Consider the following 13,668-nt stretch of genomic DNA (forward strand, 5'->3'; position numbering starts at 1 on the left):
TCCCCCTACGATGATAATAATAAGAATTTACTTACCGATAATTCTATTTCTCGGAGTCCGTAGTGGATGCTGGGGTTCCTGAAAGGACCATGGGGAATAGCGGCTCCGCAGGAGACAGGGCACAAAAAGTAAAGCTTTACGATCAGGTGGTGTGTACTGGCTCCTCCCCCTATGACCCTCCTCCAAGCCTCAGTTAGGTACTGTGCCCGGACGAGCGTACACAATAAGGAAGGATTTTGAATCCCGGGTAAGACTCATACCAGCCACACCAATCACACTGTACAACCTGTGATCTGAACCCAGTTAACAGTATGATAACAGCGGAGCCTCTGAAAAGATGGCTCACAACAATAATAACCCGATTTTTGTAACTATGTACAAGTATTGCAGACAATCCGCACTTGGGATGGGCGCCCAGCATCCACTACGGACTCCGAGAAATAGAATTATCGGTAAGTAAATTCTTATTTTCTCTATCGTCCTAGTGGATGCTGGGGTTCCTGAAAGGACCATGGGGATAATACCAAAGCTCCCAAACGGGCGGAAGAGTGCGGATGACTCTGCAGCACCGAATGAGAGAACTCCAGGTCCTCCTTAGCCAGGGTATCAAATTTGTAGGATTTTACAAACGTGTTTGCCCCTGACTAAATAACCGCTCGGCAAAGTTGTAAAGCCGAGACCCCTCGGGCAGCCGCCCAAGATGAGCCCACCTTCCTTGTGGAATGGGCATTTACATATTTTGGCTGTGGCAGGCCTGCCACAGAATGTGCAAGCTGAATTGTATTACACATCCAACTAGCAATAGTCTGCTTAGAAGCAAGAGCACCCAGTTTGTTGGGTGCATACAGGATAACAGCAAGTCAGTTTTCCTGACTCCAGCCGTCCTGGAACATATTTTCAGGGCCCTGACAACATCTAGCAACTTGGAGTCCTCCAAGTCCCTAGTAGGTGCAAGGCACCACAATAAGCTGGTTCAGGTGAAACACTGACACCACCTTAGGGAGAGAACTGGGGACGAGTCCGCAGCTCTGCCCTGTCCGAATGGACAAACAGATATGGGCTTTTTTGAGAAAAAACCACCAATTTGACACTCGCCTGGTCCAGGCCAGGGCCAAGAGCATGGTCACTTTTCATGTGAGATGCTTCAAATCCACAGATTTGACTGGTTTTAAACCAATGTGATTTGAGGAATCCCAGAACTACGTTGAGATCCCACAGTGCCACTGGAGGCACAAAAGGGGGTTGTATATGCAATACTCCCTTGACAAACTTCTGGACTTCAGGAACTGAAGCCAATTCTTTCTGGAAGAAAATCGACAGGGCCGAAATTTGAACCTTAATGGACCCCAATTTGCGGCCCATAGACACTCCTGTTTGCAGGAAATGCAGGAAACGACCGAGTTGAAATTTCTTTGTGGGGCCATCCTGGCCTCACACCACGCAACATATTTTCGCCACAGGTGGTGATAATGTTGTGCGGTCACCTCCTTTCTGGCTTTGACCAGGGTAGGAATGACCTCTTCCGGAATGCCTTTTTCCCTTAGGATCCGGCGTTCCACCGCCATGCCGACAAACGCAGCTGCGGTAAGTCTTGGAACAGACATGGTACTTGCTGAAGCAAATCCCTTCTTAGCAGCCAGAGGCCATAAGACCTCTGTAAGCATCTCTTGAAGTTCCGGGTACCAAGTCCTTCTTGGCCAATCCGGAGCCATGAGTATAGTTCTTACTCCTCTACGTCTTATAATTCTCAGCACCTTAGGTATGAGAAGCAGAGGAGGGAACACATACACCGACTGGTACACCCACGGTGTTACCAGAACGTCCACAGCTATTGCCTGAGGGTCTCTTGACCTGGCGCAATACCTGTCCCGTTTTTTGTTCAGACGGGACGCCATCATGTCCACCTTCGGTATTTCCCAACGGTTTACAATCATGTGGAAAAAAACTTCCCGATGAAGTTTCCACTCTCCCGGGTGGAGGTCGTGCCTGCTGAGGAAGTCTGCTTCCCAGTTTCCATTCCCGGGATGAAACACTGCTGACAGTGTTATCACATGATTTTCCGCCCAGCGAAAAGTCCTTGCAGTTTTTGCCATTGCCCTCCTGCTTCTTGTGTCGCCCTGTCTGTTTACGTGGGCGACTGCCGTGATGTTTTTCCCACTGGATCAATACCGGCTGACCTTGAAGCAGAGGTCTTGCTAAGCTTAGAGCATTATAAATTTACCCTTAGCTCCAGTATATTTATGTGGAGAAAAGTCTCCAGACTTGATCACACTCCCTGGAAATTTTTTCCTTGTGTGACTGCTCCCCAGCCTCTCGGGCTGGGCTCCGTGGTCACCAGCATCCAATCCTGAATGCCGAATCTGCGGCCCTCTAGAAGATGAGCACTCTATAACCACCACAGGAGAGACACCCTTGTCCTTGGATATAGGGTTATCCGCTGATGCATCTGAAGATGCGATCCGGACCATTTGTCCAGCAGATCCCACTGAAAAGTTCTTGCGTGAAATCTGCCGAATGGAATTGCTTCGTAGGAAGCCACCATTTTTACCAGGACCCTTGTGCAATGATGCACTGTTTTTAGGAGGTTCCTGACTAGCTCGGATAACTCCCTGGCTTTCTCTTCCGGGAGAAACACCTTTTTCTGGACTGTGTCCAGAATCATCCCTAGGCACAGCAGACGTGTCGTCGGGATCAGCTGCGATTTTGGAATATTTAGAATCCACCCGTGCTGTTGTAGCAGTATCCGAGATAGTGCTACTCCGACCTCCAACTGTTCCCTGGACTATGCCCTTATCAGGAGATCGTCCAAGTAAGGGATAATTAAGACGCCTTTTCTTCGAAGAAGAATCATCATTTCGGCCATTACCTTGGTAAAGACCCGGGGTGCCGTGGACAATCCAAACGGCAGCGTCTGAAACTGATAGTGACAGTTCTGCACCACGAACCTGAGGTACCCTTAGTGAGAAGGGCAAATTTGGGACATAGAGGTAAGCATCCCTGATGTCCCGGGACACTATATAGTCCCCTTCTTCCTGGTTCGTTATCACTGCTCTGAGTGACTCCATCTTGATTTGAACCTTTGTAAGTGTTCAAAAATTTTTTTAGAATAAGTCTCACCTAGCCTTCTGGCTTCAGTACCACAATATAGTGTGGAATAATACCCCTTTTCTTGTAGTAGGAGAGGTAATTTAATTATCACCTGCTGGGAATACAGCTTGTGAATTTTTTCCCATACTGCCTCCTTGTCGGAGGGAGACCTTGGTAAAGCAGACTTCAGGAGCCTGCGAAGGGGAAACGTCTCGACATTCCAATCTGTACCCCTGGGATACTACTTGTAGGATCCAGGGGTCCTGTACGGTCTCAGCGCCATGCTGAGAACTTGTCAGAAGCGGTGGAACGCTTCTGTTCCTGGGAATGGGCTGCCTGCTGCAGTCTTCTTCCCTTTCCTCTATCCCTGGGCAGATATGATCTTATAGGGACGAAAGGACTGAGGCTGAAAAGACGGTGTCTTTTTCTGCAGAGATGTGACTTAGGGTAAAAACGGTGGATTTTCCAGCAGTTGCCGTGGCCACCAGGTCCGATGGACCGACCCCAAATAACTCCTCTTCCTTTATACGGCAATACACCTTTGTGCCGTTTGGAATCTGCATCACCTGACCACTGTCGTGTCCATAACATCTTCTGGCAGATATGGACATCGCATTTACTCTTGATGCCAGAGTGCAAATATCCCTCTGTGCATCTCGCATATATAGAAATGCATCCTTTAAATGCTCTATAGTCAATAAAATACTGTCCCTGTCAAGGGTATCAATATTTTTAGTCAGGGAATCCGACCAAGCCACCCCAGCTCTGCACATCCAGGCTGAGGCGATCGCTGGTCGCAGTATAACACCAGTATGTGTGTATATACTTTTTATGATATTTTCCAGCCTCCTGTCAGCTGGTCCTTGAGGACGGCCCTATCTATAGACGGTACCGCCACTTGTTTTGATAAGCGTGTGAGCGCCTTAGCCACCCTAAGGGGTGTTTCCCAACGCGCCCTAACTTCTGGCGGGAAAGGGTATACCGCCCCTAATTTTCTATCGGGGGGAACCCACGCATCATCACACACTTTATTTAATTTATCTGATTCAGGAAAAACTACGGTAGTTTTTTCACATCCCACATAATACCCTCTTTTGTGGTACTTGTAGTATCAGAAATATGAAACACCTCCTTCATTGCCTTTTACGTGTGGCCCTAATAAGGAATACGTTTGTTTATTCACCGTCGACACTGGATTCAGTGTCCCTGTCTGTTTTAAAACCCCTGACGGTGTTTTTGAGACGTCTGGACCGGTACTAATTGTTTGTCGGCCGTCTCATGTCGTCAACCGACCTTGCAGCGTGTTGACATTATCACGTAATTCCCTAAATAAGCCATCCATTCCGGTGTCGACTCCCTAGAGAGTGACATCACCATTACAGGCAATTGCTCCGCCTCCTCACCAACATCGTCCTCATACATGTCGACACACACGTACCGACACACAGCACACACACAGGGAATGCTCTGATAGAGGACAGGACCCACTAGCCCTTTGGAGAGACAGAGGGAGAGTTTGCCAGCACACACCAAAAACGCTATAATTATATAGGGACAACCTTATATAAGTGTTTTCCCTTATAGCATCTTTATTATATATTTCTAACGCCAAATTAGTGCCCCCCCTCTCTGTTTTAACCCTGTTTCTGTAGTGCAGTGCAGGGGAGAGCCTGGGAGCCTTCCCTCCAGCCTTTCTGTGAGGGAAAATGGCGCTGTGTGCTGAGGAGATAGGCCCCGCCCCTTTTTCGGCGGCCTCGTCTCCCGCTCTTAACGGATTCTGGCAGGGGTTAAATATCTCCATATAGCCTCCGGAGGCTATATGTGAGGTATTTTTAGCCAAAATAGGTTTTCATTTGCCTCCCAGGGCGCCCCCCTCCCAGCGCCCTGCACCCTCAGTGACTGCCGTGTGAAGTGTGCTGAGAGGAAAATGGCGCACAGCTGCAGTGCTGTGCGCTACCTTTAGAAGACTGAGGAGTCTTCTGCCGCCGATTCTGGACCTCTTCTTACTTCAGCATCTGCAAGGGGGCCGGCGGCAAGGCTCCGGTGACCATCCAGGCTGTACCTGTGATCGTCCCTCTGGAGCTGATGTCCAGTAGCCAAGAAGCCAATCCATCCTGCACGCAGGTGAGTTCACTTCTTCTCCCCTAAGTCCCTCGTTGCAGTGATCCTGTTGCCAGCAGGACTCACTGTAAAATAAAAAACCTAAGCTAAACTTTTCTAAGCAGCTCTTTAGGAGAGCCACCTAGATTGCACCCTTCTCGGCCGGGCACAAAAATCTAACTGAGGCTTGGAGGAGGGTCATAGGGGGAGGAGCCAGTACACACCACCTGATCGTAAAGCTTTACTTTTTGTGCCCTGTCTCCTGCGGAGCCGCTATTCCCCATGGTCCTTTCAGGAACCCCAGCATCCACTAGGACGATAGAGAAAAACAAAAAACAGGTACATGCATAAATGATACCTGTCTTGCTATTTAAAGGAAAAAAGATTTAATATTATGTTGTTAACATTATATTAAAATGTCTTATGATCTATTACCAAGAATACAAAAGGCGGCTCAAAGTTGACAGAAAAGGGATTTTCAATATTTTGGAGCACCATGCCTGAAATATACTGAATTCTATTTAAAAATGTCCTGCCATTCCCCATGATGCTCACTCAATTCCAATCCTTATTAACCTCCCATCAGCGAGCACTTTGATCAGTCCGGTCTGTATGACAATATTACATCAACATTCCAGGATAAATGGTCTGCAGATAACGCATTCCGATCATATCTATACAGTTATATATCACATAGCGGTAACCGGGTTCCACCTTTGAATAGTCAGTAACGGTGTTAAGCTGGTAAATGAGACACAGACAGAACCGCATGCCTTGCACATTTTCCCTTCTCCTGCCAGTTCGCACTCCTTTAACAATGGTCCGGGACAGGAGAAATAATTTGCTTACGATTCACTTGTTAAAGCCAGATGATATTAACAAGTAGATTTAATAGGGACCTGGACAGCAAATAACTCAGATTTTACAAGTACAATTTCATCTCTGAGCCCTATTTAAAGAACTAGGTAATTAAGATGCAAGGTAATAAAAGGTTAGTTTTCAATTATCTCTGACAAAAGGAATTTGTTGAACAAGCAATTCCGCGTACGGCTTTCTCAGGGAAAAACGTGGATTGTTTCTCTTTCAGTATGTACGCTTTGCTTACGGCTGAGGAAAGGATCCTGACATTATGAAGCAACAGAGAATGTTACGGGAACACACTCTGTTCTGGAGGAATTCTGTGATTGGCTAAAATAGCAGCGTTCATAAGTTGCAACTATAGCCATTGGCTGGCAGGGTTCGAGGAACTTGTAGTTCCATAATAGGTGGCGAGTTACAGCTGGTCTATGTGCCTTGTATATATTCTTCTGACAGACATGTTTAACTTATCCACCGGAGTCAAAGTAATGGTGAGGTGATGTACAAGCCAATTCAAAGAAGAAACTAAACTACAGACTTTAATGTGGCTTAAAAGTAAACACACACGTAACGATCGTGCCAGGAGTAGGTGACCAAATTGGACATAAGTTGGCGGTCCTTTTCTCCATCACTGGGGCCCATTTAGTGTACTCAGGAAATTAATACACACTTAGTGGGGAGACGCATCAAACCTTGGAGAGAAAGTGGTGAGAGAAAAAGTACAAGCCAACAGGCTGTGTTTTAAAAATGACAGGAACCGATAGGTTGGTACTTTATCTCTCTCCAAGGTTGATAAAAATCCCTAACAGACTTATATGGATTATTTTCTAACTGTATTTACTGATGTTTCAAAGGGATTATTATAGGGGATCACCTTTGTTTTGAAGCCAAACGCCCTAAACAGCCAGCATGTGTGGCCAGCGTAAGTATAAAACTAAATTCAGATGAAAAGACTATGAAGTGATGAACCGGTATCACAATTTCATACCTGCAAGAGTCTCACACGACACTTCAAAGGGTCTCTCTTATTGCCAGCAAAAACAGGCACAGTGGCCACTGTATATAACTGCAGATATTATTATATCCAGAGTTCATGGATCGATTAGTGCTGCCTGCCTGGGTCATGTGATTATAGGTAAATCCTCTTCATACAGAAGCATTTCTGCATCAGTTGCTACAGTAAGTCTTTCTTTTAACATATTGACCTTAAATAAAGGTTTCATAGGACATTATACGGAGTCTAATAAATTATTTGTATTAAGCTTTTATGTAAAACTAGGAGTAGCTGTATTGAGTATGCAAAAAACCCTGTATATAATGTTTTATTTTAACAAGATATTACATAATAAAGTGTTCAGAGTGAGATTTCAGCAAACCTACCGGCATACGGTGGGAAAGCACTCTTGTAGACCCTTCTTCTTCAGCAATGATGCTTCTAGACAGTACATGATAATGTCCATTACCTTTAGGATAAAAACACAGATGCAAATAAGCTGAATTACAAAAAAACGGCATAAAATAATATAAAAACAATGTTGGGTCTTAAGGAAATAGTCACAGAACTTTTTTGAATGAAGAACTAGCAAAGTCAATCAGGCGCTGAACATTTAGAATGTGACGGTTGCTCCCAAGTGAGGTTAAGGTGTGTACACACGGTGAGATCCTTGCTGTGCCCGATTTAGACAATGCTATTCCCTCGAACTCCCCGGAGACCAGCACCACCGATTTTGACTAACTTTTCTTGAGATATGGACTACGAGACAAGATATGGACTGCTTACGATTTTGGCTTATGTGAGATTTAATTAACTTATGTGAGATGAACTAAATCAGGGGTGGGGAACCTTTTTTCTACCGAGGGCCATTTGGATATTTATAAAATCCTTCGGGGGCCATACAAAAATTCTCAACTTAAAAAATTACCCTTCCCCCCAGTAGGTCTGCCCCTGCGCGCCGGAGGCACGCGCGCCAAAAAATGGGTGTGGCCAGTTAAAATGGGACGTGATACACATATGCCCCCAATAGTGCGGTGCCAGATCCACAATTGCCCCCACAGTGCCAGGTATACAGATGCCCCCGCAGTGCCAGGTATACAAATGCCCCTCACAGTGCCAGGTATACATATGTCCTCACAGTGCCAGGTATACAGATGTCCCCACAGTGCCAGGTATACAAATGCCCCTCACAGTGCCAGGTATACAGATGCCCCCACAGTGCCAGGTATACAAGTGCCCCTCACAGTGCCAGGTATACAGATGTCCCCACAGTGCCAGGTATACAAATGCCCCTCACAGTGCCAGGTATACAGATGTCCCCACAGTGCCAGGTATACAAATGCCTCTCACAGTGCCAGGTATACAGATGCCCCCACAGTGCCAGGTATACAGATGCCCCCACAGTGCCAGGTATACAAATGCCCCTCACAGTGCCAGGTATACAGATGTTCCCAGTGCCAGGTATACAGATGCCCCCACAGTGCCAGGTATACAGATGTCCCCACAGTGCCAGGTATACAGATGTCCCCACAGTGCCAGGTATACAGATGTCCCCACAGTGCCAGGTATACAGATGTCCCCACAGTGCCAGGTATACAGATGTCCCCACAGTGCCAGGTATACAAATGCCCCTCACAGTGCCAGGTATACAGATGCCCCCACAGTGCCAGGTATACAGATGCCCCTCATGGTGCCAGGTATACAGATGTCCCCACAGTGCCAGGTATACAGATGCCCCCCACAGTGCCAGGTATACAGATGCCCCCCACAGTGCCAGGTATACAGATGCCCCCCACAGTGCCAGGTATACAGATTCCCCCCACAGTGCCAGGTATACAGATGCCCCCCACAGTGCCAGGTATACAGATGCCCTGCCCTGCCCCCCCTCCCCTCCGTGCTGCTTTCGGCGGGACACGGAGGAGATCGCGGCTATGTTGGGCGGCGGCGGCATGTAGGACTTGAAACCAGCTGCCGGTTCGAGAGCCAATCAGAGCTCGCGGACCGGCAGCAGCGGCTTCTGATTGGCTGCCGGTCCGCGAGCTCTGATTGGCTCACGAACCGGCGGCTGGTTTCAAGTCATACACGCCGCCGCTCCCACCCGACAGCCGCGCTCTCCTCCCTGTTTTGACAGCTGAGACACGCTGCCGCCGGACTGAGCGGCAGCGTGTCTCACTGACACAAGCTGGTGAGCCGGACCGAACGGCTTCGCGGGCCTTACACGGCCCGCGGGCCGGAGGTTCCCCACCCCTGAACTAAATAGTAGACCGATCTAGCAAGGACTGACTTAACTGCACAGTCTATCTTTTCTTGCGATGCCGACCTGGCGGGACCACGCATTGGGATCGAATCGGGATCGCAAGGTGACTTTCATCTTGCGATCTGCATTAACGTTTCTTGCGATTTTGACTATATAGTCAAAATTTTAAGAAAATATCTTACCGTGTGTACACACCATTACTGGGTACTCCCAAAATATTAGAATCGAAAAGAAAAACAGTCAGCAGTGACAACCAAGTAATTAATTAGACCGTTTACAAACAATTAATAAAAAATACATTCAAAAAATTCAAGACAGTTTACATATTGAATCCAAATACCCCCCAGTCCAAATCTTTTATAAAATTCCTGTGGCTGCAGGCAGTTTCATCAATCATATAAACTGATTTTATTTGTTTTACGAGGAATAGATATTTTATAGTTGCAGAAGATGTAAAAAATATAAATCATGGATCATATTGATTTGATTTACATTTCTCTTCTGTTCATTCACTTTGCATTTTGTTAATTGCTAAAATCAAATTATTAACACTTCTATTTTTGAAAGCTTTCTCGGCAGCATTTCTCTTACGGCCTAGAGGATGCTGGAGTCCACATTAGTACCATGGGGTATAGACGGGTCCATTGGGATCCATGGGCGCTTCAAGAGTTTAATAGCGTGGGCTGGCTCCTCCCTCTATGCCCCTTCTACCAGACTCAGTTTATTCCTTGTACTCAGGAATGCAATACACTGTCTCAGCCTTCTGAATCTGAACTTCAGTGGGTGGCTTCTATTAAGGGAATGATATCCCAGATTTCTTCTAGGATAGCTCATAATGAGACTGAAACACAGGTTTTGAAAAACTGTGTAGAGGTTTTGTCGTATTCTGCTCCCAATTCTTCCTCAAAATCCCCTGGTATATGCCCAAAAAAGCGTGCTCTTGCCCAGATAATGCAAGTCGACATGGATACCGACTCTGATACGGGAGATTGTGATGGGGATATATTGGGGCATCCCTTGCTAAGAGGGTGCAACTCATGACTGAGGCCATTCGGGATGTTTTACACATTGCTGACAAGGTACCTGTACAGGTATAGAGGAGGCTTACTTTACAGACAATAAGAAAGCCTCCCTTACTTTCCCTGCGTCTAAGGAATTTAACACATTATTTGAAAAATCCTGGGAAAACTCAGAGATAAAATTCCAGATCCCAAAGAGAGTTCTTGTTGCTTTCCCTTTCCCTGAAGAGGATAGGAAAAAGTGGGAAAACCCCCCTATTGTAGACGCTTCCGTATCTAGATTGTCTAAAAAGGTGGTTTTACTTGTCCCTGGGTCTACTGCTTTGAAAGAGCCGGAAGACCGCAAGATCGAGCCTACGCTCAAATCCATACACACTGCTTCAGGCGTGGCTCTAAGGCCCATTATTGCTTGTGCATGGCTTTCTAAAGCCATAGTAAAGTGGTCAGGCTCGTTACTAGAGGAATTGGATACTATGGATAGAAGTAACATTGAAATGTTTTTACGTCACATACAGGATTCTGCAGGTTTCATGGTGGAGGCCATGAAGGATCTTGGTCATCTGAATGCACGGACATCTTCCATGGCTGTCTCGGCGCACAGGGGACTCTGGCTGCACCAATGGTCTGCGGATGCGGAATCCAAGAAGAGTGTGGAGAACCTAACCTTCACAGGTTAGGCTCTGTTTGGGGAAGCATTGGATGCGTGGATTTCCACGGCAACCGTGGGTAAGTCAACCTTTCTTCCCTCAGCCACTTCGCCGATGAGGAAATCTTATCCTACATTTACCATGCAGTCCTTTCGGAGCGCAAAGGTTAAAAAGTCCAAGCCCCCTTTCACTTTCTTCAGAGGTGGTCGGGGAAAATCCAGAAAACCTGCACCGACAGGTTCCCAGGAACAGAAGCCGGGTTCTGTTTCCTCAAAATTCTCAGCATGACGATGGACCTCCCAGCCTGGAGAAAAAATTTCCGTCAGGTCTGCGCGTCAGCAGGCCTGGACCCCTGGGTCCAAGATAATCTGTCCCAGGGATACAGACTGGAGTTTCAAGAACTCCCACCTCACAGATTTTTCAAATCAGGCTTACCAGCTTTGTTGACAGAAAGGGCTATCCTACTGGAAGCCATTCAAAAATTTGAAAAGGCAAATGTCATTGTCCCAGTTCCACCTCATCTGGAAAACAAGGGTTACTACTCAAACCTCTTTGTGGTACCGAAACCGGACGGTTCGGTCAGACCGATATTGAACCTGAAATCTTTAAACCACTACTTGAGGGAATTCAATTTTAAGATGGAGTCTCTTAGAGCGGTGATCTCAGGTCTGGAGGAGGGGGAATTTTTGGTATCCCTGGATATCAAGGATGCGTGCCTCCACATTCCGATTTGGCCGCCTCACCAGGCTTATCTCAGATTTGTGCTGTTGGACTGTCACTATCAGTTCCAGGCACTGCCATTTGGCCTATCCACGGCATCGAGGGTGTTCACCAAGGTAATGACAGTGATGATGGTACTCCTACGTAAGGAGGGAGTGAACATAGGCCCTCATTCCGAGTTGTTCGCTCGGTAAAAATCTTCGCATCGCAGCGATTTTCCGCTTAATGCGCATGCGCAATGTTCGCACTGCAACTGCGCCAAGTAAATTTGCTATGCAGTTAGGATTTTTACTCACGGCTTTTTCATTGTTCTGGCGATCGTAATGTGATTGACAGGAAATGGGTGTTACTGGGCGGAAACAGGCCGTTTTATGGGCATGTGGGAAAAAACGCTACAGTTTCCGGAAAAAACGCAGGAGTGGCTGGAGAAACGGAGGAGTGTCTGGGCGAACGCTGGGTGTGTTTGTGACGTCAAACCAGGAACGACAAGCAGTGAACTGATCGCAGATGCCGAGTAAGTCTGGAGCTACTCAGAAACTGCTACGAGGTGTGTAATCGCAATATTGCGATTACTTCGTTCGCAATTTTAAGATGCTAAGATTCACTCCCAGTAGGCGGCGGCTTAGCGTGAGCAACTCTGCTAAAATCGCCTTGCGAGCGAACAACTCGGAATGAGGGCCATAATTCCGTATCTGGACGATCTGCTGATAAAAGCATCTTCCAGGGAAATGTTGTTGCAGAACATTGCTCTCACAACTCTACTACTCCGGGATCACGGGTGGATCCTGAATCTTCCAAAGTCACATTTGGAGTCGACAAGGAGATTGTCTTTCCTAGGGATGATCCTCAACACGGAAGTGCAGAGGGTGTTTCTACCGGTGGAAAAAGCGTTGGTGATACAATCAATGGTCCGGGATGTCTTGAAGCCTGCCCGGGTATCGGTTCATCAGAGCATTTGCCTTCTGGGGAAGATGGTCGCCTCTTACGAGGCTCTACAGTACGGAAGATTTCATGCATGGTCCTTCCAACTGGATCTCCTGGACAAGTGGCCGGGATCTCACCTACACATGCAGCAGAGGGGATACGTCTGTCGCCGAAAGCCAGGATTTCACTCCTTTAGTGGCTACAAATGCCTCACCTTCTCGAGGGCCGCAGGTTTGGGATTCAGAACTGGATCCTTCTAACCACGGATGCAAGACTCACCCAAGGGGAAAACTTCCAAGGAAAGTGGTCAAGTCTGGAATCCATCCTTCCAATAAACATTCTGGAACTAAGAGCCGTGTACAACGGACTTCGACAGGCGGCACATCTTCTACAAGATCAGGCCATTCAGGTGCAGTCGAACAATGTAACGACGGTGGTCTACATAAACAGACAAGGCGGAACGAAGAGCAGAGCTGCAATGTCAGAGGTGACAAAGATCCTCCTTTGGGCAGAAAGGCACACGCTGGCGGCGATCTTCATTCCGGGTGTGGACAACTGGGAAGCGGACTTCCTCAGCAGGCACGATCTCCATCCAGGAGAGAGGGGTTCGCAGAGGTGACAAGTCTTTGGGGCGTACCTCAAATCGACATGAAGGCCTCCTGCCTCAACAAGAAGCTTTGCAGGTACAGTTCCAGGTCGAGAGACCCACAGGCAGTTGCGGTGGACGCACTGGTGACTCCGTGGTTCTTCCAGTCGGTGTATGTGTTCCCTCCACTTCCACTCATCCCAAGGATTCTCAAACATATAAAAAGAAAAAGAGTTCAGGTGATCCTCATTGCTCCGGACTGGCCAAGAAGAGCTTGGTACGCGGATCTTCTGGAATTACTGTTGGAAGAACCAAGGCCTCTTCCTCTTCGAGAGAACCTTCTGCAACAGGGGCCGTTTGCTTATTAAGACTTACCACGGCTACGTTTGACAGCATGGAGGTTGAACGCCACATCTTAGCTCGGAAAGGCATTCCGAACAAGGTTATTCTTACCCTGATACAGGCTAGGAAAGGAG

At 47.3% G+C, this 13,668-nt stretch overlaps 1 protein-coding gene across 5 annotated transcripts in view; it reads right to left on the bottom strand.

Moving 5' to 3' along the window:
• Positions 1-13,668, bottom strand: part of WDR7 (WD repeat domain 7) — a 799,383-nt gene that overhangs the window by 124,371 nt on the left and 661,344 nt on the right. For all 5 annotated transcript variants that reach the window (XM_063959708.1, XM_063959725.1, XM_063959718.1 and 2 more), the window contains one exon: positions 7,426-7,508. In XM_063959708.1, coding sequence (XP_063815778.1) covers positions 7,426-7,508 — 83 coding nt within the window. The remainder of the gene's footprint in view (positions 1-7,425; positions 7,509-13,668) is intronic.

Source organism: Pseudophryne corroboree, chromosome 1 (genome assembly GCF_028390025.1).
Source record: "Pseudophryne corroboree isolate aPseCor3 chromosome 1, aPseCor3.hap2, whole genome shotgun sequence".
NCBI lineage: Eukaryota > Metazoa > Chordata > Amphibia > Anura > Myobatrachidae > Pseudophryne > Pseudophryne corroboree.